This window comes from Choloepus didactylus, chromosome 1 (genome assembly GCF_015220235.1).
Source record: "Choloepus didactylus isolate mChoDid1 chromosome 1, mChoDid1.pri, whole genome shotgun sequence".
In the NCBI taxonomy this organism is placed as follows: Eukaryota; Metazoa; Chordata; class Mammalia; order Pilosa; family Megalonychidae; genus Choloepus; species Choloepus didactylus.
In genome coordinates, this window is record NC_051307.1 from 181,688,477 (window position 1) to 181,713,182 (window position 24,706).

The 24,706-nt window shown below is 36.4% G+C and overlaps 1 protein-coding gene across 14 annotated transcripts in view; it reads left to right on the plus strand.

Annotated features, from left to right (window-relative positions):
- Positions 1–24,706, plus strand: part of RBMS3 (RNA binding motif single stranded interacting protein 3) — a 734,276-nt gene that overhangs the window by 291,074 nt on the left and 418,496 nt on the right. For all 14 annotated transcript variants that reach the window (XM_037846292.1, XM_037846311.1, XM_037846320.1 and 11 more), the window contains exon 4: positions 6,386–6,477. In XM_037846292.1, coding sequence (XP_037702220.1) covers positions 6,386–6,477 — 92 coding nt within the window. The remainder of the gene's footprint in view (positions 1–6,385; positions 6,478–24,706) is intronic.

Genomic DNA, 24,706 nt, shown 5'->3' on the forward strand with positions numbered 1-24,706 from the left:
ATTCTAAATTAGAATGTTTAGGCATTAAGCTCAAATATCAGGGGAATCTAGCAAAGCTTGCCCATATGATGGACATGTTCCTGGTCTTACTTGCTTCTATTTGCTAAATGTCTGAGATCTGCAGCCCTTTACCCAGGAAGTCCATATGCTGTCCCTTTTTTGGCATAAGATCTTTGGATCCTATTTTCTAGTGATGTTTCAAACCCTGGGTGATCTGAGATTTTAATGGTTTAGGATTTTTTTTTTTCCCTACAAATAAGCACTCTTGTCTCTTACTTCTGCATTCTGGCAGGCTGCCTTTTGCCTTTTTTTTGTTTACAAATCTAAGTTAGGCCATATGGCTATTGTACTGGTTCATCAGTGGTGCCCTTTCTCTACCATAATGCTCACAGGAAATGGATGGAAAAGAAGATAGTGAAGAAATGACTGTCGGTTTTCTAGTTAGATTTTTTTTATAAATGGAAAAGTTGCAATGAAATTATCAGTGCTGTCACTGTCCTTCGACTGCCTTCTTTGATCATGTAATGTAAGGAACCAGGAAATCCAATAATAAAAACAAGGTTCAGCAGTCACTTGATAGCTTAGGTCGTTTAGCTCTGCAAGACAATCCAGCAGAAATAGTGAGGCTTGGAGACAGCCCTGGACAACATGGGACTTCCGGCAGCCTGCAGACCACTCCTTCCTGCAAACCACTCCTCCCTTCTTGCAACGCAAGCTTCCCACTCCGTGCCTGGTCGACAGCCACAGAAGAGTGTTAAACCAAAACAAAAGGAGGGGGGATTTATGAAAGGGCAATTCTTAAACATCTTCAGCTGTTAAATTTGAGTAGAATTTCAGCTGAAAGTGTGATTCCTAGACAAAGTGTATATTCTGTTTAGAAATCACATTTGACCCACAGCTGGATCGTCTTGGAAAGAAGTTGAGTGTTATACCAAGCCATCTGTATTTCAAGTGGGCTTTTATGACAGTTGTTCTGAAGAGGAAAAAACAATGCAAATGTTGTGAAATTTAGTGGGCAGTTAAACTTTGAGAGCAAATATCCCTTGGCTAACTCTAGATGCCTCTGCAAATTTGAAGCAGGAGTTCTGGTTTTATCATTTCCCCCACCCCCCACCCCCCACAGAAAGAATGATCCCAATGTTGGTAAATAAGTAGCATTTTAAAGAGAATTTAAGGGACCAGCAGCAACAAAAAAGTATAAAATAAACTGTTGAAGATGGGGAAGAGACTTTCAATGAAATTCCAAATGGGTGGGCCACATAGTGGTCCAGTTGAGAGGCCAGGGTCACAGGGAAGATTTTGCCTACAAATGCACTAAAGGAAACAAAACAAGAACCCTCTGGGCAATATCTCTAGATGTAGAATTCTATCACAATTTCTAATATTTATGCGTATATATTTTTCTCTTTTTTCCATAAGGTCACCAAGCTTGTAGTGCAATAAAAACAGCAAAACTTTAAATTAGCACACAAGGTTTAGAGCATTTCAGGAAAGCATTGATTATATCTGCACATGGAATGAATGTATTTGGTGAATGACCTAATTAGTGTAGACTTGGTTCTTTTTCACTGCTCTGCTTCCCGTTAATTGCAGAACTGCTGCCCTTCTCTCCCTGACAAGGAAGAAAAACAATGAGGGCTGTGTGGAAAAAACAGTGACTTTGAGTTTTAATTCATTTGAACCTGCTGCCAGGCTTAATTGTGTAATTGAGAGCGTGAGACAGGTGGGCTTCAAGCCACTTGGGTCCGAATTTCAGACCGTTAGCATTCACCGGTGTGTTGTCAAGGATTGTAGCAGTTACCATAAAGCATTATTAGCTGAAGCTTAACTAATCTCCCATCCCTTCTCCACACCAGATGTAGGTACACAGGTTTCTGTGCACAGACTTGAATATTTGCCATTACGGAGAGCAAACTGAAACCAAACTGAAGTTGCTTTATTCCTTAGTAAATGCAGTTTCATATTTCTTCTTTAGGAGCAGTTTCTTATTTCATTTTGTTTTCTTGATTGTAATATAGCATATGCTGTCATGCAGAACTCAGGAATGCAGTGTTTATTTTCTAGAAGTGAAATATTTCTCAGGGTTGCTGGAGACATTTTTACCTTTGAACTTCCCATTTTAACCAGTAAAAGCAAGTATGTTTGAAAAACACATAGCTCAGTGAAATATTTAAACATGATGGCTTATGTTTCACGAGGTCTTTGTTCCCCCGTTAGCTTGGAGCTATCAGTACAGGAGATGGTTTGTACGCAGATGCCACTTTCTCTCTTTCTGTCTTTTCTGGTGAGTAGTGTCTGACTTTTTATAATCACACTTTTCTCAACATTCACATATAACTTCCGAGATTCAGAGAAGGCTTAGCGACTCATGCCCTCACAGCGATGTCTTCTGTTTGGACTGGAGTTCAGCCCTAGAGATAAGCATGGCTATTTTGAAGTGTCCTGTGTAATGTGTGGGGGTGGAAGGGAGCGGTAGAAGCCATTGGGAAGCAGCACTAGGCTGAGAGCCATGAAAATCCTGGGTTGCCTGGCTGGGTGGCGGCATGGTTGAACCAGCACTGTGACTGCTTAGCATTTATATTACTCTTTATAATCGAAAGGCATTAATGGACATTTTTATTAGTTGAGCTACACTGTAGCCCCATGAGGTAAATTGGGATCTTTTAAACATGCTTTCAATTTAATTTGACAAATATTTATTAAGCACAGACTATGTGTTAGGTACAATCCTAGTAGCTGTGGATCTAAAAAGAAATACCACATGGTAAACAAGAGGACTCTTTTTTTCTTCCTTCCTTCCGTTTTAGCAAAGGAAAGCACTTCTATATATGCTCTAGATAGGGCCCCCTCCACCTTCTCAAGAACTTTGTTCTATAAGTTATCCCCCTGCTCTACTGCAGCTTTGCTCTCTTGCTTTTTGGTTGACCTTCCCATCAAATACAAAAATGCCAAGAACAGTGGCTGTCTTGGCTTGTTCAGTAGGTCTCTCTACCCAGACTCCACATGGGAATCAAATGGGAAATTAGCATGTGTGTGTGTGTGTGAGAGAGAGAGAGAGAGAGATACCTGCACCACATTCCCAACAATACCGATTTAATTTTCCTGGGCATGGATTCTGAGCTTTGGTAATTTTTTTAAGCTGAAACTGATTCTAATGTGCTATTATGTATAGTATCTCCTATCTTAAGCAAACAATAACAATTCATTTGAAGTCACATGCCCCTCGACCTAAAGCTGTCTCTTAATTCTCCTTCCCAGTCAAGATGACATGAGAGAAGCCTGTAAGCCCTCTGTACCCGCTCATCTCTCTGACTCTTTGACTACCCAAGCAGGCTTCTGTCTCCACTACTTGCCTGAAGCAAATCTTGATAATAATATCCCTGTTCCTGAACACACTGGGCATTTTTAATTTCTCATCTTTCTCACACTCTCAATAGCATTTGACCCAGTTGACCTCTCCCTCCTTGGAACCCTCTTCTTTGGCTTTTGAGACATCCTCTTCTCTTTTTATTTCCTACTTCATCTCTGATTCTCCTTCAGTCTCATTTGAGATTTCATTTTCTTACCTGACACATAAATGTTGAAGTTGTTCAAGCCCCAAACCTGGATCCTTTTTCTTCTTCCTATAGGCATTTTCATCTGTTTCTGTCTCTGAAAAATGCTATCTTTAAACTGTCAACCCCTAATTTATGTTTCCAATCCTGCCCCGTTTGGAGTGCCAGCCTTATATATCCAACTGCTACTTGACATTTCTATATAGATGTCTCACAGGCATTTCTAACTCAGCATGTCTAAACCTGATGTTTTAATATCCCCTCTCCCCTGTCAGATCCCACTCCAGCCTCCCCATTTCAGTAAATCACATCTTCATCCATCCAATGCTTATGCCAAACAAACAAACAACATAAAAAAAAAAAAAAAACAACAGTGGTAATCCTTGTTGTTTATATCTCCTTTACTCTGCCCCAATCCATCACCAAATCCTGAAGTCTACCTCCAAACATCACCCAGTTTGCCCCATCCGTTTCATTGCCAGCTGCTATTTGTCTGGGTTGCTGCAATAGCCGCTGAATGCTCTCCCTGATTCCACTCTAGCCTCCCACCCCCTCACTCTCCCACAACAATTCATTCTCCAGGCAGAAGTCAGCTAGAGTGATCTTTTAAAAATCACAGATAATTTCATATCACTCTATTCTTTAAAATTTTCAATAATAAAAACTGACAGATTCTACATTATGTGCTCTTATGTTCTTTCAAGGAAGGGACACCATTTTCTAGTGACAGATTCATTTATATGATTATTTGTTCAATGTCCAGCTTCCAACTCAACTGTGAGCTGCATAAGGGTGGGAACCAAAGTTAATTTGTTCAACACTACATATCCTATACCTGGCACAGTGCTAATGTAGACTCTTATTGTTGAATGAAAGAATGAGTGTAGGAATGGATGAGGATGATTGACCAAAGCTTGATGGGGGTAGGGATGACGTGTTAAAGCTCAGTTAGCAAGTTCTGCTGTGAATTCAACCACTTCATTGATAAGTATCCTGATGAATGAGTTGGACTGAATCCTTTCCTGGAATTGTTTTACTCTGACCTCATTAAGAATTGTGTCCTCTCCCCAGTGGTCTTCAGAGGCCACTGGAAATAGTTTGTAAAGTGGGGCTATAAAGCAGTTCATTGTCTTATATATTTGAACAGGGAATGCACAGACTTGGCTTCAAATCCCAGGTCTCCCAATTAAGCAGCTTGTGATGTTGAGCCAGTCACGTCACCTCACCTAAGCATCAGTTTCTAATTCTGTATAGTGGGCATGAGGCCAATAGTACATGGAGTTGTTATAATTTCACCAGAAGTCAACATGTCAGCTACCCAGGACCATAGCTGGCACACAGGAGAAAATGTGTAAATTTTAGTTTTGTTTTTCTTTCTCCCTAATTCTGACTCTTGACTTACGTTCTTTTTGTTCTTTTTTCCACTTTTTCTTTTCCTTTTTTTTTTCTTTTTTAAATCTTACTCACATTAGAGCATGTTAGCATGCATCTTACCTCCATAGTTTGAATTTTATGTGATGAATAGAAGTAGCACTATTTACAAAGCAGGCTTCCTTTTGAATTAGAAATACAAACTTCACAGCTTCTCCACCCACCTCTTCAAGAGCATTTTACAGTGCACTGCTGTGTAACAAGTTCAATTTAGGATAACATGCTGGGAGGGAGAAAAAGAAGATGGGATTCGAGGGGAGAAAATTGAAACGTTAATTAAAGAAACAACTTGGTAATTTAATTCCTTTGCACTCTTCTTTGATTATTTTTTTTGAGGGGGGTCACAATGCATGGTTGGTAGTTTTGCTTCAGTGGCTCACCTCAAAATTTCTAAATGAAAGAAGACAAGTGTACAGAGTGAATCCCTGACTGATAGGTAAGAGGAAGTGTAGGTTACATATTGTGGGCTTTTTAAGCATGCTTAACAAAGCTGCCTTCATACACATTCTGGTGCATTTTTATTTTGAAATATTTTAGGCAGTTGACAATGCTTGTAGGCTAAGCCCTGGACGGATACCAGCCATGTTTATGGCATGCCTGTCAAATTCCTTTTCATTGACTTTGTTTTACTGGCTATTTTTCTGGCCTCACCATATGTGCATACCCACACAGGCACCACAACTGGAGAACAGGATAGGTAACTCTTATGTGCTTCTAGATTGTACTCTAGTAACAAGTGATGTGGGTCTTCGTTTCTTTTTTTTTTTTTAAAGCTTGCATATTTATCTATTTAATCATTCTTTACCATAGATCACTTAAGGATTAAAATAGTTTATTGAAGATGTTATCATTGAGAGTGAGACATGGTCCTTAATGAAAAGTGCATGTGCTTAGCAATCAAATGGAACTAGGTTCAAATCCTAATGCTGATATAGTCTTACTCATTCAGGCAGCATATTTATTGAACACCAGCTGTGTGACAAGCACTGTTGAGGTTGCTGGTGAAAACTTTATGCAAGTTCTCTCATGGCTTTTATTAACATAAATGTTTTGAAGCCTTGAAAATTAACTTCGGAGTTAGACGTTTCTATATTTCGCAGGCATTTTGCAACAAATCCATTGATGCAAAAGGGACATGGTTAAACTTTTGTTACCAAATTAGCCTAAATCAAGTTGCTGATTGTATGTCTAGTCTCCAGAGCAATCTCTAGATAGCTGTTACTTTACATTTAGAGGTATTCCAGTATCTTTCTTAACGTGTTAAGGACCATTGATTTGAGAGCCTTCATGTTCAACAAGGGTCAAAAACTAAATGCCAGTCTGACTACAGTGCTCATTTAACTGGTCTGATAGAGATGCTGCTGTTTGTGAGTATTAACAAGGGGTTTGTGCTTTCACAGGTTATGGTTTTGTAGATTTTGACAGTCCCGCAGCCGCACAGAAAGCAGTAGCATCTCTGAAGGCAAATGGCGTGCAGGCACAGATGGCCAAGGTAAGACTGGTGTTTAGATTCTGTTTTTGTTTTGTGTTTTTCCCCTTTTCCATGATCAAATATTCCTCCTTTGCTGTGAGATGACTCAGACTTGAAGTCTGCAACAATTTGGATTATGATTAGTTGTTAGGGGAACTAAGCATCCCATAATAGGCTTGACTAGGAAGAATCTGGCTGGTTTATATCCTTATTTCTTTGTGTATACTTATTAATGTGTTTCACTTTGTTTTTATTATGAGAACTTCATTCGTGATTTATGGGAACTTGTGAAGTGTTCTGTTTTGTCTGAGAAAGGAGTATTTGTGTGTGTGTGTGTGTACACTTAGGACTCTCACTAGTTAACAGATTTGGCATGGTACAGGTATCATCTTGTCTTTGATAAACTGTGTGCTAAAAAATTGCTCACTCTTATGTGAGTGAGAGCTGATTGTTTAATGATGGTGTGTTTGATATATAACCTGTCTGTATTTCTAGAATTTCACTTGGGGCTTTATGCTTAGAGTTTTCCTAGATAATACTATTTTTCAGTATTCATTTATTAAAAATTTCAGAAGAAATATCTCTAATTTTGGAAAAGAAACCTTAAGAGAAACTTGTATTGTAGAATAAGACTAAGTAGTCTGGAACTTTCTGTCTGAAATTATTATGCATGTTCATATCCAAGAAAATAAAATAATCTGTAATAGTTCCATATCCTGATTGCACTAGTTACAGAAATCTATGCATGTGATAAAATGGCATAGAACTATAAACACACAAGTTACTGATGTAAGTTTCCCAGATGTGATGTTGTGCTATGGTTATGTATGATGTAACCACTGGGGAAAACTGGGTAAAGGGCATATGGGATCTCTGTGCATTTACCTTTGCAATTTCCTGTGATCTATAATTATTTCAAAATAAAAAGTTAAAAAATCATTTTAACATATGGATGCATGTTAGATATTTGCTTTAAAATAATGGTCATTTTGGATTTGATCATATGCAACCTAAGTTTTAAAATGCTCCTTTTGATTGCTGAATTTGTTTATCTACAGATTCTCAAAAGTTTAGGTAAGATAGCCAATAGATCTTGAAATCTTGATCTAATGCATCTATGCCATGTTAATTTATAAAATTACCTTAACTGTTCCCATAAAATCTGAGTGATATAAGTAAATGATGAAGTCATCAAATCTTTGGTCATTTGGATTTTGTTGTAATTGTTAGCATTCTCTAATAACATTTTCCTACTTTACATTCAGATAACTAGAGTGTGGGTTGTTCAGTTTCCTTTAACAGCTTCAGTTGTCTTATAAGCAAGCTGATACTGTCCGTATCTGTTAACCTTTTGCGGTGTGTCACTTCCCATATAGATTGCTTTGGTGAACTCATTGCCCTTTGTGACACATTAATTGTTTTTCAAGTTGGTATAAATTAGAATTTGAATAATTTGAATCCTTTCAGCTGTGTAATGTCCTTCCTCTTCAGGAATATGTTTGGTAACTTTGGATTTGGTCAAGAACTAAGATTGATGGAGTTAATATTTTTAATTAATAAAGAAATTACATACATGTCTTGGTCTAAAGGTTACTTGGCAAAGAATCAGTTGCAAATTTATTAAGTAGCAATTTCCAAATCCACAATTTCCAAAATTTTGTTTGCAGCAGTTTAGAAATAATGAATAATGTGCATAATCTCCACTGTTCCAAATGTTCTCTGATAATATATTTATAATATGTATATGCACACATATATACACACACATACACATACAGACAGTCTTGAACAACAGGAAAGGGAAGTTGACACTGATATTGTAACTATATTTAGGTTACCATTAAAAATATTTGCCCTCTGTTTTTCAACATTCTGGTGCATAAGGAAATCAATCTTTCTCTCACACACACACACATACATAAATCAGTGAAATCTCACATTGTCAGGAGGCTATTGAAGGGAAAATATTTTTAAGTAGCTAACTAAAATGATTATTTATTCCAGCTAGCATTTTGGTCTTTGGCCCATGGCCAACATACACAGTAAGAATATTCCCGTTGGAATTTTTAAAAACATGTATTTTATTACTAGACTTACTAATTATTTTTACCTTTCAGTTTTGCTGTCTGTGGAGTAAATTCTTATTTACTCTTTTCACACAAACTTTGAATCTAAAGCCCACAGCTTTTGATTTACATCAGACTACTGGAAAACTTTCAGCAGTAAATGACTCTGTCATTTAACTACCCAGAAGCAAACAAATAGCCTCCGTTGACAATGAAATGCAAAAAGCTTGACCACCTATATTAGCAGATTTCTCAGGGAGCTATTGAATTCCAGGGCATTTTTCCCTTTGTCCTGGTGATAACTATTATTTATTATCATATAGACATGCAGTCTGCAGGCTGTGCAAAACTTGCATTATATATTTTGTCATTTAAGTATCCACTGAATCTTCTCCTGCATCATTATTCTTATCAATAGCCTACCATGCAGGTTGGGGTGCCACATTTTAATGACTCCAGGGTTTTAAAACAAAAATGCTAATCTAGATTCCTAATAGCAACTTAGAGCAAATGTGAAACTCTCTAAGAGAATCACTTTGTTTAGCTAACTTTTTCCTATGTGCACATATGAAAAATTCAACTGATTTGTCAACAAAGAGGAATTGAACAACAAATCATCCAGTAAGTGGTGACTAATGAATAATGAATAACCATTAACACAGACTAACATTCTCTGTATACTTGCTGTTCTGCCAAAAAAGATTTTTAGGAATCAAAGATAGGATTCTTTGAAGAGACCATCTTTAGGATATTTTAGGAATATATATAGCGCTTAAGAACATAGGTTTGAAGGGAGAAAAACTTGGTCTTGAATCCTGGCTCTGGTACCACCTGGCTGTGTGACTTTGGCTAAGTTATTTAAATATCTCTGAACCTCTCTAATAATAATATTTAGATGATAGTATTGCTGTGAGAATTAATTTTCAAAATGCAGAAATAACTTAGCATTCACCTGGCTTATAGTAAGAACCTAATATCCTACTAGCTCTTGTTAGTTATGTATTAAATTCAGATTTGCTACTAAACCCTCTATGAAACACAGTGTATGCTTTAAGTGCTCTGTTATTACAACATTGTTTCTTGAGGAATATAATAAATAGGATTAGTCAACAAACACTTTCATTTTCCTACTATGTACCAGACACTGTGCTAGGTGTTGGAGAATCAACATAGGAAAATACCGATTTCTTATTCCAAATTTTTAAGATTAGTCTGTCTCCTGGGGCTGTTATAGTTTGGGATTCAGAATTATAGCTGTTACTATTTCTTCTTGCCGACCTAATGGTATTTAGAAGAAAATCATTAGCCAAGAAATATAAGCATCAAAAGAAAAATATAAGAAAAGGAAAACCAGCTAACCTTACAACTTAAACTATAAGCTTACCCTTCTAGGTATTTATTTTACTCGAGTAATAGGAAGGCCAGAGATAGGCAGTGAAGGGCAGTTGCTAAGGGATGCCATCAAAGATCAAGCCTCCTTTAGTCCCCTTGCTCTGCCAGCCTTAATTGTGGCTGTCATCCACATAATCACATGATGACTTCTAAAGTCCTGACTATTGTATACACATCCAAGCCAGGATAAAGACAAAGGGCAAAAGGATGAGGGGGCATGAGGGCTGATACTGTCCATTTAAAATGCTTTTCCAAATCCCAACCTAGAAACTTGCACTTTCATCTCAATGACGAAAACAAACTTATATATGACTCCCCGCTTAGCTGCAAGACAGTCTGGGAGATGAGTATTTGGTTCCTTTGCCTCTATAGTACATTAATAGAGTGTTCATCCCTTTGGCTATACAAAATCCATGACAGCATTCTTCCCAAACATACATTTTGGGTATCATGTAATCATCCCTTCCCCAAGGGAGACTGTCTCATCCCGTTATCACATCTGGTGACACCGTCATCTCTATCAGGCCCAAATACAGCTGTTGCTCATGGCTCAGCAACTCATTACTTTAAACAATAAGTTATCTGCCCCAATACCACACATAGAATGATAGAGAAGCAACATGATGCATGCAATTAAAGGGAAATGACCATTTAGGAAGGGAAAGAATGGGAAACAAGCAGAAATTACTGGTTCAAAATACATATAAAATTCTACAGGGCAGAAATAGATTTCTTGCTTTGTCAATGCATTAAGTTCTTTGATTAACCAATTGCATAACCCCTGATTCTGTCTTCTAGAGGGATCTTCCTTGCCCATTATTCCCCCTGGCCTCATTGAGGCCTCACTCAATGGCCATGAAGACTCAGAAACCTATTTTTTTCTTGGTATAAATTTGGAGTCTGTAGAATTGCTCTATACCTCAGACAGTCACCGATTATTTCCAACTGAGTCTTGAGTTACCTCAAATGGAGTTACCTTACAAGTATAGCAGGCCTCTTTCTCATGTGCTTTCTGTCAGTTCTACACATGAGCAAATGTAATGCATTTCTTTCTATCTTAAAGGTTCCCAGAGAAGGGGTTCTCCTACTCCTCAATGTCTTTAGATAACGCTTCATCAGATCCACTACCTAGCCTGACTTCCAATACCCAAAAGTGATTCACTCCACTGTGGGATATATCAACTATTTCAAAGTTAACTGACCACAAAAGCAACCATGCATCCCAGAATGTATCAACCACTTTGAAAAGGATAAGATATAGTGTGTCAGCTGTCACAGAGAGCTATATTGGGACCAGAAGAAAGAAATTCTCTCCTAAAAGTCAATGACCTTGATGGCAGTTCTCATGAGAAAAAGTAAAATGAATGGCTATTTTTTTTCACTTGAGATATGACACAATGAAAATTCAAAACTCATGAATAACTATATGGAGATAGATTCTTTAAGTTCAAATATCTTATTTTTATACTATTAAATTCATATGTATATTTTTAAAAATGTATCATGTCAGTGGAGCCCTATCAGTTATATTCCAGTAGGAGAAATATGTTAATGAAGAGAGAAGGCATAGTCCATAGAATATTCTAGAATGTTGTTTTGTTTTGTTTCATTCGTGTGTGTGTGCAACCACTAGTCTCATGATGTGGCTTGTCTACCAGAGCTACTCTTAGGAGTGGAGAGGCACATGCCAGGCTGGGCCAGCTGGACTCCTGTTATCTAAGGCAGTATTAGTAGTTTCTGCTGTTACTATTCCTAGCAGAATAAGCAAGCTTATTTGGAGTGGGGCCTACTGGTAAACCAGCCAAACAAAGAGGCTCCTCAAAGACTCCCTGGTAGGAAGGAGAGAGGCGTGGTAGAAGGATAACTTGAGTCAGGGATTGGAGAGCTGCCTCCTGAGGCTGGGTGGGAAACTAAATACATAACATTTATATTATCGTGTGATAGGTACCATCTGGGAATTCTAATCTGCCCTGAATAATGTCCACTATTTTTTGCAACAAGATCAGAGGATCAGAGAAAATCTTTATCCCATGTTTTTTTCATATGGAACAAAGTATACCGTAGACTGGAATTGAAGCAGGAATCTCTTTCATTTTTCCTTGTTTCTCAGGACATGTTTATTGAACAACTACTGTGTACCAAGCATTGATGTAGATGCTGATAGCATGGCAGTAACCCAAACAGAATCTCATGGAGATAGCATTCTACTGGTGGAGAGCAGAGAACAAACAGAAGAGAAAGAGATATGTTAGGTGATAGAGAGTGGTTGAAGACAAAACTAGATGAAGGATGGGGATAATCACTGAATTTTGGGCAGGCAGATATTTTTGATGGAGTGGTCAGGGAAACCTCTCTGATGAGGTGGTATCTGGACAGAGACCTGAAAGAAATGAGGGAGTGAACTATGCATATATTTTAAGAAATTGTTATGAAAAATTTATATAATAATTCAAAATAGAACAGACTTTCTAGTGTACTAACATGTTTGGGTTTTGTTAATCTGTATTTCCACCTTTACTTAATAATTGAAGAGGTGGATATACAAAACCACACTACATCCTTTAGTTTTTTTTGTGCGGTTTCACTGGTTTTAAATCATCTTGAAGGTACATTTCTCAGAAGATTTTTCTTATCTGAGCCAAATTCTAATTGAGTCAATAAATATTGTCTTCCACTACTTAACTTTTTCAAATCATGTTGTTCTATTGTGCCAGTGGATGTGAAGTTATGATAAGGTAACTTATACCACTGCTGTGGAATGTACTTTAAATTATTATGATTACAAGGAATGGCAGTCCAACGCTGGCTTTGATATAGTTCAATATTCTTGGATGACAGATGCCATATAAAGAAAATCTTGCTTTATATCATTTCCTAAAATGAACGTTTGAGTTTTGGTTCACATGATCCTGTAGAACACGTTTCCAACAGGAAAACATCTCTAACAAAAAGCACCAAGTATTGTCTTCCCCATGTTTGAAACTTGAAGTTTTCAGTAAAATAAATACTTAATTGTTGATCTTTTACATGACTGTAAAATATTTGTGAATGTCCTCTTTGTTGGCTGTATCAGTTTTTTTCTTCTGAGCCTAGAGCTGAATGCAGGGATTCAAAACTCAATATTAAGATTGACAGTGTTGATTTTATCCTAATCATTAATTATTTGAATTTTTTGAAGCAGAATCCTCTGACGTTAAGTATTTGTGTTAGCTTCTACCAGATGATTTATATAATATGCTTGTGGTTGTTACCCCTGCTTCTTCAAGGACTCTACTGCATCCTCTTAAGTGTAAATGGTAGGTATGTCCTATAGTAGAATTGCCTGCTTTCTTAACACTTGACAAAATTATCAGAATAAAAAAAATTAATGACCTAGTTTGGGGTCTCTACCAGTTGACCAGACACTTTGCTACTGCAGGATATATGTGGAATAGAAGTTCTCTTCACCTTGCAAGATATAACAACCTTTTCATCCTGCCTCTCAGAAGGAAATGTGTCCGCAGGCTAATCTCAATCAATAACTCATTTCTGGAAGTATTGTTGAGGAACATAATAATGAAGAGTCTTCATGCATGGCTTTAATAATTTTTTCTTTAAGTTGAAAGGAAAAGATCCTTTCTCAGGTCACTATTGTGGGCTAAGAGAGGCTAATTAAAAACATTCCTTCGTGCCATGCAGATTCTGATCCAACTGAAAAAGAAAAGTAGTATTTCCAAATAAGAAAACTATCAATTGACTTACTGATAGGACAGTATTAAAGTTTGTGAGGGAAATGAATCTTTTAATACTGCAGCCAAAATTGGATTTATTCATTCAGTCACAGGCAATGATGGAATGCCATAGGCTCCCCTAAAAAGAGATGAGGTCTTGTCTTATCACAAGACCTAAAAGAAAATAGAGAAAGGTACTCTCTGCAACAGGTAGATACCAAGCTTACGGGAGGGAGCAAATGAGTCATACTTCCTGAGTTCTTGCTTTCAAGCTGATCAATCAAATAAGTCATTACTCCTCCCATCTGGGAGTAATAATAGGTGGAAAAGTTAGAGAAGGGCCAGGAGTGCTAACTCTATACCCTTCCATATGCAAATACAAAGAGAAGGCAAAGAAGTTTCCCTGACCCTTCCTCTTAAAAAACTATATAGTTGCTTTCTGCATCTTATTTTGCATTGTACCCTAAAGACAATGACCAGAAGAATTGGAAGGTTAGAATTGCATAGAGGGACATTACGCTTAATGGTTTAATATTATATCACAGAGAAATATGCTGAGTTCTGAGATGGGTGGTTCATATTCTGTTTCTGCCTTTACTGCTGGTTTGCTCTGTGACTCTCTTCAAGAACCTTAACTATATCTATTCCAAAAGAAGGGAAGAAAGCAGTAAAGATGATATAGGGATAAAAGGAAATAATGTTTATTGAGCACGCGCTTTAGGATAGTGAATAGGTTACGTGTTTTATAGTTTTTATCTCCTTTAATCTTTAAAGAATCCTGTGAGATTCACCATTTTATAGATGAAGAAATGAAATGGGGGATGGCCTAAGTTCACAAAGGTAGACTGTCATTTGAACCCAAATCTATCCAGTTCCAAAGCTTTGGCTTTTTCCAGGGAAATCACAGATTGTTAATGATGCCGTAGTCTCTTCAATAGTGTTTGTATATTTTAAATATGAAGTGAAAAAACATACTGGACAAAATGATTAATACAGTAGACTTCAGAATCTGTCTGACTATCTAATTTAACTTAATGAATCTTGTTGAATGAATGGATAAGCAGTCAACCAGTATTGGTTATGTTGTCAAGGTTTTCAACTTTAATAAATTACAGAGACCTTAAATTAACTTTTGCACAAGGTAACCCTTTAACTTATCATCCTTACCAGCTACCTGAGAGGATGTAATTTCTGCAGCCACAAACTACTGTGATGGGGTGGGAGGATGACGAAGTAGATGCAGATCTTTGTTTCTTAAAATACATAGCAGGAATTTGGAAAGTAAAGCCAGTAAACCTTGCATTTTAGAAGCCTTAAATAAATTGGGTGTACCTTTCCATATGTATACATGTATGTACATATCTACATCCACATATTACATGCAGAAAAGAGATGTTTAATTTTAATGACTAGCCATGAGTTTTCCATGCATGTACACAATAAATACAAAAAAAAAAAAAAAAAAAAAGTTTGCCAGTTCCACAGCATGTCTGTCTTTTCTTTAAAAATAGAGCCTAAAGTAAAGTAATAACAAAATTATGTAATAAGCTACTCTGATTTCTGGCTTCCTGGGCATCATATATTCATTACATTGTGTTCTGTAAAAATTGGACATTTGTGGGAGATATTCACAAATGTGTTATTGTAGGAAAAACAGAAATTTGAATTCTGTGAGTTAGGCACCACACTCAGGGTGATTCTCTTTTCTTTCCCCACCACCTCAAGGACACACTTTTTACTTGCTGTTTGAATTACTCAACCACACCATTCACACAGGATCTGCTGGACAGGTCAGTGGGAGCTGACATTCCATCCTCTATAACACATTTACATCTTTTCCCTAACTAAGAAGTATTTAAACATAAAGAAAATGTTCAACTACAGAAATGGTAAAATCTAAAATAAATACAGACTTCTTTTCCCTATTGAATTTATTTTTTTTCTTAACATCTCTGGGCAAATTACTTAAGCAATTTTGTGCATTTTTATAAAAGAGTAAAGTTTTAAGTGAAGCAATATTAAGGGCTAATTTTCTCATGCTGTTGAATGACTTTTAGCTCTCTGGGTCCATTTGGGAATTGTGCTTGTATATCAAACATAAGCTGTCTTCCCTGGTGTTCCCATTTAAGGTAAGTGAACAGACCTGTTTATAACCCCAAAGGAGAATGAATTGTACATAAAGATATTTTCTAATTCAAAGGTAAATTGCTAGTGAGGCAATAGACATTACTAAAATCATTATCATTTAAAAATGCAATTCATCTTCCATGAGATATCAACCAAAATATGACTTTATTCTGTTGAAGAATACTTTGTTGTTGGCTACAGCACACAAAAGTCTATACTGTAAACTTCCAAAAGCTAAGATATTGATTTATAATGGAAAAATCATTAAATATATCTACCTAGCCTCTCATTTCGTATGTCCCTGAAAAAGGCAGTCCCAATTTCCCAATGAAATTTGCAAAGTAACACAAAAATCTGTCAATACCTAACTTTGAAAACCAAGATTAAGTGAAATTCCCAGAAACATTCAAAGATTTTGTAATTACTGCTAAACCTTGTAGGAGAATTGAGAGTTATAATATCCCGCTACTGTTTTTCATTTTTTTTACACACCGAAGTCCAGTTTTCTTATCTCTTCTTCCTTTCTTAACTTTTAAAAGAAAATACTGCATGCAAAAACACACAAAAATACACACACATTTAATATTGCCAAATATTGGCGTCTTCTATTGTAGTCATTCCTACTGAGTATTAGATTCATTTGAGGAGATTGTTTTTTGACCTTTTAATTTTCAATAAATGTTTGTTTGCCCCCTCAGAAACTAAAAAGTCAGAGTTTCTAAAATCAGAATACAGGAATGTGTATTTTTAAAAATATTTTTCTGGCATACTAATGGCTAACCATTTTGTGAACTTTAGAAGATACAACATTCACTGTAAAACAGGAACGAATATCTATAAGGAGAAAACAAACTTGAAAGCAAATTCAGTAGGGCAAAATGCAAAAATATTAAGCTAAGGGGAAAATGAACTGAGATGAAGTATTACAAAGGAAAAAATGTCACATTAACAAAACTGAATTCCAGATTAGTGGTAGTTAAGGGCACAACTGATACCACAGAAAATTAAGGTGTCTTGAAGAGTGTAAAAGAAGCTCTCCCAGTATGCAGGAAAAAAAGTTGAATTATAAAAATGATGAGAGAAAATATAATAGAGAGTAGAGGACAGAGAGTGGAGATCTACCATAACAACTGGATATATCATTAAGAAGAAGAAAGAAAGATAGCTGAAACAGAGGCATTTACTAAATACATAAACCAAAGATATCTTTCAAGTGCTGAAATGTACTTTCATGGACATTGAAAGGACTAACCACATTCCTAGCAAAATGAAAAGAAACATCTGTAAACATTTTGGCATTAAATAGGTAGAATTAGAAATAAGAATGGGAAGTGCCACTTCATCAGGATATTAGGTGAAAAGCTTCAGTGCTCCAGCCCTACAGAAGCTTTGAACAACCAACAAGAACAGACAGAAACAACTTTCCCAAAGCTCCAGAAACGAGTTAAAGGATTGCAGTATCAGAACAAGTAGCAAACCAAGACAAAGGCATCTTGAAAGTGGTAGGATCTCATGGCACCCTGGCTGCTTCTGTGCCTCTATCCCTTCCCAAGCTCAGCATAGAGTCTGCCTGTGCTTCCAGTGCAGATCCCTGGTCCTGGTTCTGGAGGGAGCATAGTAATCCTTTTGCACATATTAGGGCACGTATGTCTGGGTTCAGTCTCTCTGGTGGTGGCCTGAGGTTCTGAACAAGACACTTGCCTCAGCTGGCTCACCCAGAACTTGCCTGCATGTAGAAGGCAACTCACAGAACTCTCCTACTGAAAGCTGGAGGAAAGGAGTCAAGTCATGGCTGCTGGGGATTGCTGGCTGTAGACACCCAGCACAGTGCCCAGCGTTGTGAGAAAACTGTTTCCTAGGGAAGAGGGGACAATCGTATCCATGTAAATGGGGGAATTCTTAGGGCCACATGCTGAAGACAAGATGCATGTGAATTAAAAAACAAGGAGGCCCCTATGCTTTGGCCAGGAGCTGTTCTCTATTCAGGGCTTGGATAGATAAGCCCTGAAGGACGTCACTCACACAGGTCAGTCTGCAAAGACTTGGAAAGGTCTTTTCTCTTTTGCTTTTTTTTTCTTGTAAATTCCTGGCATTCAAAGAGAGCTTTGTCATAACACTAGCTTGATACAAGCTTAAGGAACACACACCTCAGAGTCTAAATTCCAGTGATATATTAAAATATCAAAATGTTCAGGTTTCAAAAAATATTACAAACATACAAAGAAACAAGAAGTGATGGCCCAGGCAAAGGAGAAAATCAGAGCTTTAGCAACCATCAGTGAGGAGGATAATACCTGGAACATAACAGACAATTTTTTTTTTATTGTCCTAAATATGCTGAAAGATCTAAAGGACATAAGAACTAAAGGAAATCAGGAAAATGATAGATGAACACAACACAAAGTAAATATCAATACTGTGATGGAATAATCCCTAGAGAGTTTCAACCGCAGTTTGGAGCTGGCAGAAGAAAAAATCAGGGAACTTGAAGATAAGAAAGTTGAAATCATTTAGCCTGAAAAGCAGAAAGAGGAAAGAATGAAGACAAATGAACAGAGTCTAAGGAACTTATGAGACACCATCAACTATACCAATATACACATTGTAAGAGTCCCAGAAGGAGAAGAAAGAGAGAAAAAGGGCAGAGAGTATATTCAAAGAAATAGAATCTGAAAACTTCCCAAATTTAATGAAAGACATGAATATACACATGTAAGATATTCAACCAGTTTCGAACTGGATCAACCGATACAGACCCATATCATACCATATTTGAATCAAATTTTCAAATGCCAAAGATAGAGAATTCTGAAAACTACAAGAGAGAAGCAATGGGTAACATTTAATGGAGCCTCAGTGAGAATAAGTGCTGATTTCTCATCAGAAACCATGGAGACAAGAAGGTATTAGGATGACATATTTGAAGTGCTGAAAGCATAAAAGTGCCAACCAAGAATTCTATATCTGGCAAAACTGTCTTTCATAAAGGAGGCAGAGATTAAGGCATGCCCAGATAAACAAAAGCTGAGGGACTTTGTCATCACTAGACCAGTTCTGGAAAAGATGCTGAAGAGGGTGCTAAAGAGAGTGCACATTAAAAGGAAAGGACAATAGATAATAAAATGAAGCTGCATGAAGAAATAAAGATTTCTGGTGAGGGTAATGACATGGTAAATATAAATGCCTGTACTATTGTATTTTTGGTTCATAACTCCACTTTTTACTTCCTACAGGATCTAAGAGGCAAATGCATAATATGTAATGATAAATCAGTGGGTTTAGACTCACAATCTATAAACATGTAATTTGTGACAACTACATAAAGGTGAAGGGAATGGGGGTACAGGAACATAGTTTGTGTATATAGTTAAGTTGGTATATAAAACAAATGAGATTATTATAGATTTAGTATGTTGAATTTGCACCCCATGCTAATTACAAAAATATCAGAGCATATGCAAGCTAACAAAGACAGAAATTAGAATATACGTTGCCAAGGGTGGGGGGACAGGGACAATGGAGAATTAATGCATAATGTATATAGGGTTTCTGCTTGAGGAGATGGGAAAGTTTTAACAATCAAAGGTGATTAGTATACCACAACATTGTGAATGTGATTAATCTCATCGGATGGTATACTTTGGAGTGGTTGAGATAGGAACATTTATATTGTATGTATGTTCTCACAATTTAAAAAAAGCACTAAAGGGACGATGACAACTAAATGCAGTACGAGATCAGGATGGGATCTAGCAAGGAAGAGAAAGAGCTCAAAGGAACATTATTGGGACATATAAAAAATGGAATATAGACTGTAAGGTTTGTATCAATGTTAAATGTCTTGAACTTGATAACTGCTCTTAAGGTAGTTATGTAAGTGAGTATCTTTATTCTTAGGAAATGTACATGGCACTATTAAGTGTTCAAGGGACATAATGTATACAACTTACACTCAAGTGTTCAGAAAAATGGGTTGATAGATGGATAGTAGATGGATTTATAGATAAATGGATAAATGAATGATATGGCAAATGTGGTAAAATGTTAAAGTTGGTGGATCTGGGTATCTGGACAGGTGGGGTTTGTGTGGGATTTGCATAATTTTGGAACTGTCCTGTAAGTCTGAAAGTTTTTAAATAAAAAAAGTTTAAAGAAAAACCAAAACATACAAAATATTCCTGGCGGGGGAGGGGGAGGTCTGTTATCTGGAAAAGAACAAAAATCAACCATTTTAAATATATTCCCTACAAGGTTAAAAATCAGAAGATAATGAAGTAATGATTACTGATTGTTGAAAGGAAAATGCTGCAACCCAAAATAGTACTCTTAGCCTTATGAGGGAAGTGATAGAAAGATTATCCATTTGAACTGTGAAATGCTGATCTTCTTCATATATAAAATGATTACATCACTTTGGAAATATACTAAAATCCAGCTGTAAAAAATCCAACTGTAAAAAACAAGAAAAGTTGTTAATAGACAAATCACATATGAAGGAATACACGTGCCCAATAAAATTATAAATCACCATGAATAGTACTAGTAATAAAGAAATTGTAAATAAAAAATAATCTATCATTTTTCACTATCAAATTTGCACAATTGAAACTTATTAAAATGTAATATTGTGGCAGTTACTAATTTCTGAAATGTGAGTTGCTCTGACTTTTTTGGAAACCACTGTTTTTGAGTTTGAACTATTAATTTCCTTCTAGAAATCTAGATAAAAGTAAATAATCCGTGATGCAGACCAAGGTCTATTGTGGCATGAAGTGTAATTGTAAAAATTTGAATACTATCAAATAGCCAAGAATAATCCAAACAGACATGGCCTCTAGTTTTATAAATTGTGGCAAAGCCACAAAATGCAGCCACTAAATTGGTATTTTGAAGCATATGTAATCTTGAGGGAAAAATGGTCAGAGTAAAATATTAAGTAGAAAACCAGTAAAAATCTTAATTGGTATTACCCCATTTTTTTATACTCATAAAGAAGTTTGCAAAAGGAAATAAACTAAAATCCTAACAATCTTTATCTCAAGATAAGGACTTATCCATATTTTCCCCTTCAATGAACTTATCTGTGTTTCCAATTCTCTAAAATGAATATTAGCACTTTGTAATAAAAAATAACCACATCCTGATAAAATGGATAATAAACTATTTTTTTTTTATAAAAATTCACCCAGCTAATTATTTAGAGATCAAACTGTCACATATGGCATGTGCTGGTTAATGGACTGTCAGAGCCTGAATGTTGATCACAAAGTAAGTCAACTTAATTGTCAAATGGTAAGTCAAATTAATTGTCTTATATTTTGGACTGATTGTGACAACTGAATTTCCCCTGATACTATAAAGTAATTGTGTGTATATGTGAGAGTATGTGTGTGTGTGTGTGTGTGTATAATAAAATAAGCATACATATGTAAAGACATACAAGTATATAAAGATCAGTTTTTTACAACAATACTGTGTTTTTCACCAAATGTCACTTAGGAAAAGTAATCCTGATGTTTGCTAATACCATCATAAAATTTGACTACGAAAGACAAATGATTTCCTATGCTGATTCCACATGATGAAGGTATATTTGGCATCTTTGAAATTATGATATTGGGGGCCTTCCTATTGTATTATATTAATTTCTAAAAAGATAGCTAAGATTTAATGAATGACATTACTCATCATCAAAACTGGAAGCTTTTTGAATGATTTCCATATAGAGGCAGAACTTTTGATCTGGGAGCAAGTGCTGGCAGACCTTGGAAATATTGCAGGTTCAGTTCCAGACCACTGCATAAAGCTAATATTGCAATAAAACAAATCACAATTTTTTTTGGTATCCCAATGCACTTGAAATTTGTTTGCCTTATATTGTAGTCTATTAAGTGTGCAATATCATTATGTCTAAAAAATGTACATACCTTAATTTTAAAAATACTTTATTGTTAAAAAAATGCTAACCATCATCTGAGTCTTCAGCGAGTTGTAATCTTTTTGCTGGTGGAAGGTCTTGCCTCAATGCTTTTGACTGCTGACTGATCAGGGTAGTGGTTGTTGGATGTTGGTGTGGCTGTGGCAATTTCTTAAAATAAGACAACAGTCAAGTTTGCTGCATTGATTCTTTCTCACAAAAGATTTCTCATAGTATGTTATGCTATTTGACAGCATTTTACCCACAGTAGAGCTTCTTTCAAAATTGGAGTCAATCCTCTCAAACTCTGCCACTGCCTTATCAACTAAGTTTATGTAATATTCTAAATCCCTTGTTGTCATTTCAACAATGTTCACAGCATCTCCATCAGGAGTATATTCCATCTCAAGGAACCAGTTTCTTTGCTCATCCATAAGAAGCAACTCTTCATCTGTTAGTTTGTTCATGAGATTGCCACAATTCAGTCATATCTTCAAGTTCCACTTCTAATTCTGGTTCTCTTGCTATTTACGCCACATCTGCAGTTGCTTCCTCCAATGAAGTCTTGAACCCCTCAAAGTCATCCATGAGGGTTGGAAACAATTTCTTCCATACTCCTGTTAATGTTGATATTTTGACCTCTTCCCATGAATCACAAATGTTTTTAATGTCATCTAGAATGGTGAATTCTTTCTGGAATGTTTTCAATTTTCTTTGCCCAGATCCATCAGAGGAATCACTATCTATGGCAGCTCTAGCCATATGAAGGGTATTTCTTAAACAATAGTTTTTGAAGTCTAAGTGATTCATTGATCCATGGCTGAAGAATGGATGAAAACATCAATCTCATTTTACATCTCCATCAGTTCTCCTGGGTAATCAGGTGCATTGTCAATAAGCGGTAATATTTTTAAAGGAATCTTTTTTTTTTTTCCTGAGCTGTAGGTCTCAACAGTAGGCATAAAATATCCAGTAAACCATGTTGTAAACAGATGTTCTGTCACCAAGGCTTTATTGTTCAATTTATAGAGCACAGGCAGAGTAGATTTAGCATGATTCTTAAGGGCCCTAGGATTTGGGGAATGGTAACTAAGCATTGGCTTTAACTTAGTCACCAGCTTCATTAACCCCTAACAAGAGAGTCAGCCTGTCCTTTGAAGCTAGGCATTGACTTATCCTCTCTAGCTATAACATTCCTAAATGGCATCTTCTTCCAATAGAAGGCTGTTTTGTCTACATTGAAAATCTGTTGTTTAGTTTACCACCTTCATCGATTATCTTAGCTACATCTTCTGAATAACTTGCTGCGGCTTCTACATCAGCACTTGCTGCTTCACCTTGCACTTTGATGTTATGGAAATGGCTTCTTTCCTTAAACCTCATGAACCAAACTTTTCTTCTGCAGCTTCCTCACTTCTCAGCCTTCAGAAGATTGAAGAGAGTTAGGGCCTTGCTCTGAATTAGTCTTTAGTTTAAGGGAGTGTTGTGACTGGTTTGATCTATCTGGACCACAAAAACTTTCTTCATATCATCAGTAAAGCTATTTCTTTTTTTATCATTAATGTCTTCACTGGAGTAGCACTTTTAATTTCCTTCAAGAACTTTTCCTTTACATTCACAGCTTGGTTAACTGTTTGGCACAAGAGGTCTAGATTTCAGTTTATTTCGGCTTTCAACATATCTTTCTCACTAAACTTAATCGTTTTAGTATGAGACTGTGTGCCTCTTCCTTTCACTTGAAGCTGAGAGGCCACTGTAGGGTTGCTAATTGGCCTAATTTTGATATTGTTGTGTCTCAGGGAATAGGGAGGCCAGAGAAGGAGAGAGATGGGAGAACAGCTGGTTGGTGGAGCAGTCAGAACACACACATTTATTGGTCAAGTCACTGTCTTGTATGGGTGTGATCTCGTGGCACCCCAAAACAACTACAATACTAACATCAAAGATCGTTGATCAGAGATCACCATAACAGATATGATAATAATGAAAAAGTTTGAACGTTGTGAGAATTATCAAAATGTGACACAGAGACACAAAGTGAGCACATACTGTTGGAAAAATGGCACCCATAGACTTGTTTGACACAGGGTTGTCACAAGCCTTCAATTTGTAAAAAAAAAAAAAAAAAAAAAAAAAGCAATATATGTGAAGCACATTAAAGTGAAGTGCAATTAAACAAGGTTTGCCTGTATAATTCCAGAAATATTCAGTGATGAAGTTACATGCCAACATCAAATTGTGACCTGTCTTTGGGTATGCTGAAAAATTTAAGTATTGGTGTTTACCTTAATAAAATATTGTCAGTAATTCTCACAGTATGAAAAGTCAGGCTACCTTCCTTCATGCTATACAAATGTTTCATTACACAAATAATTTTTAACTGTACAAAGTAGTAACATTGTGTAAATATTAAATATGCAGTAATTGGAATACTGGATTAGAATATTGAAAGGGAAAATAGCAATGCTCTCATCAATAAATCAATACTTAATTGTCACTTAGTTGTTTATTTCAGGCCCTCTGTCTTTTTGGTGGTGGTACACCTTTTCATTTTTCTTATGTCTTGAGTCACCAAGGTACAATGGGAGAAGAGATGGTGGTACCCATTTATGAATGAACATAGACAGTGAAGTCTTGAGTGAAGTTAAGTGGGACCTTGCGTGTTCCTTCCCCTCTTTGGGAATTCTGGCTAGTCAAAGAGCTACACTTATAGATTATGAAGGAAGGAAACACAATCGTCTTCCATTTGGACACATTCTGAGCTCTAAGCAAACCCCTAAATTTTGTGTATGACCTTCCTGGTGATTAATTTTGTTCCATACTGCTCTAGCTGTAGACAACAGAGTTCCCAAAAGTTTAATGAAGAGTTTCATCGGCATAATTACTAGTATACTGCTAGCTTTTCTTTTTCATACAGTTCCTTTACTTGAACTTTATGGCCTTTTTCCATATGTATATGACAAAGGAACTACAGATAGAGAGTGCTTTCATATCTTAGATGGAGGAAATGGCCCATGGACTAATGTCTGAAATGTTCA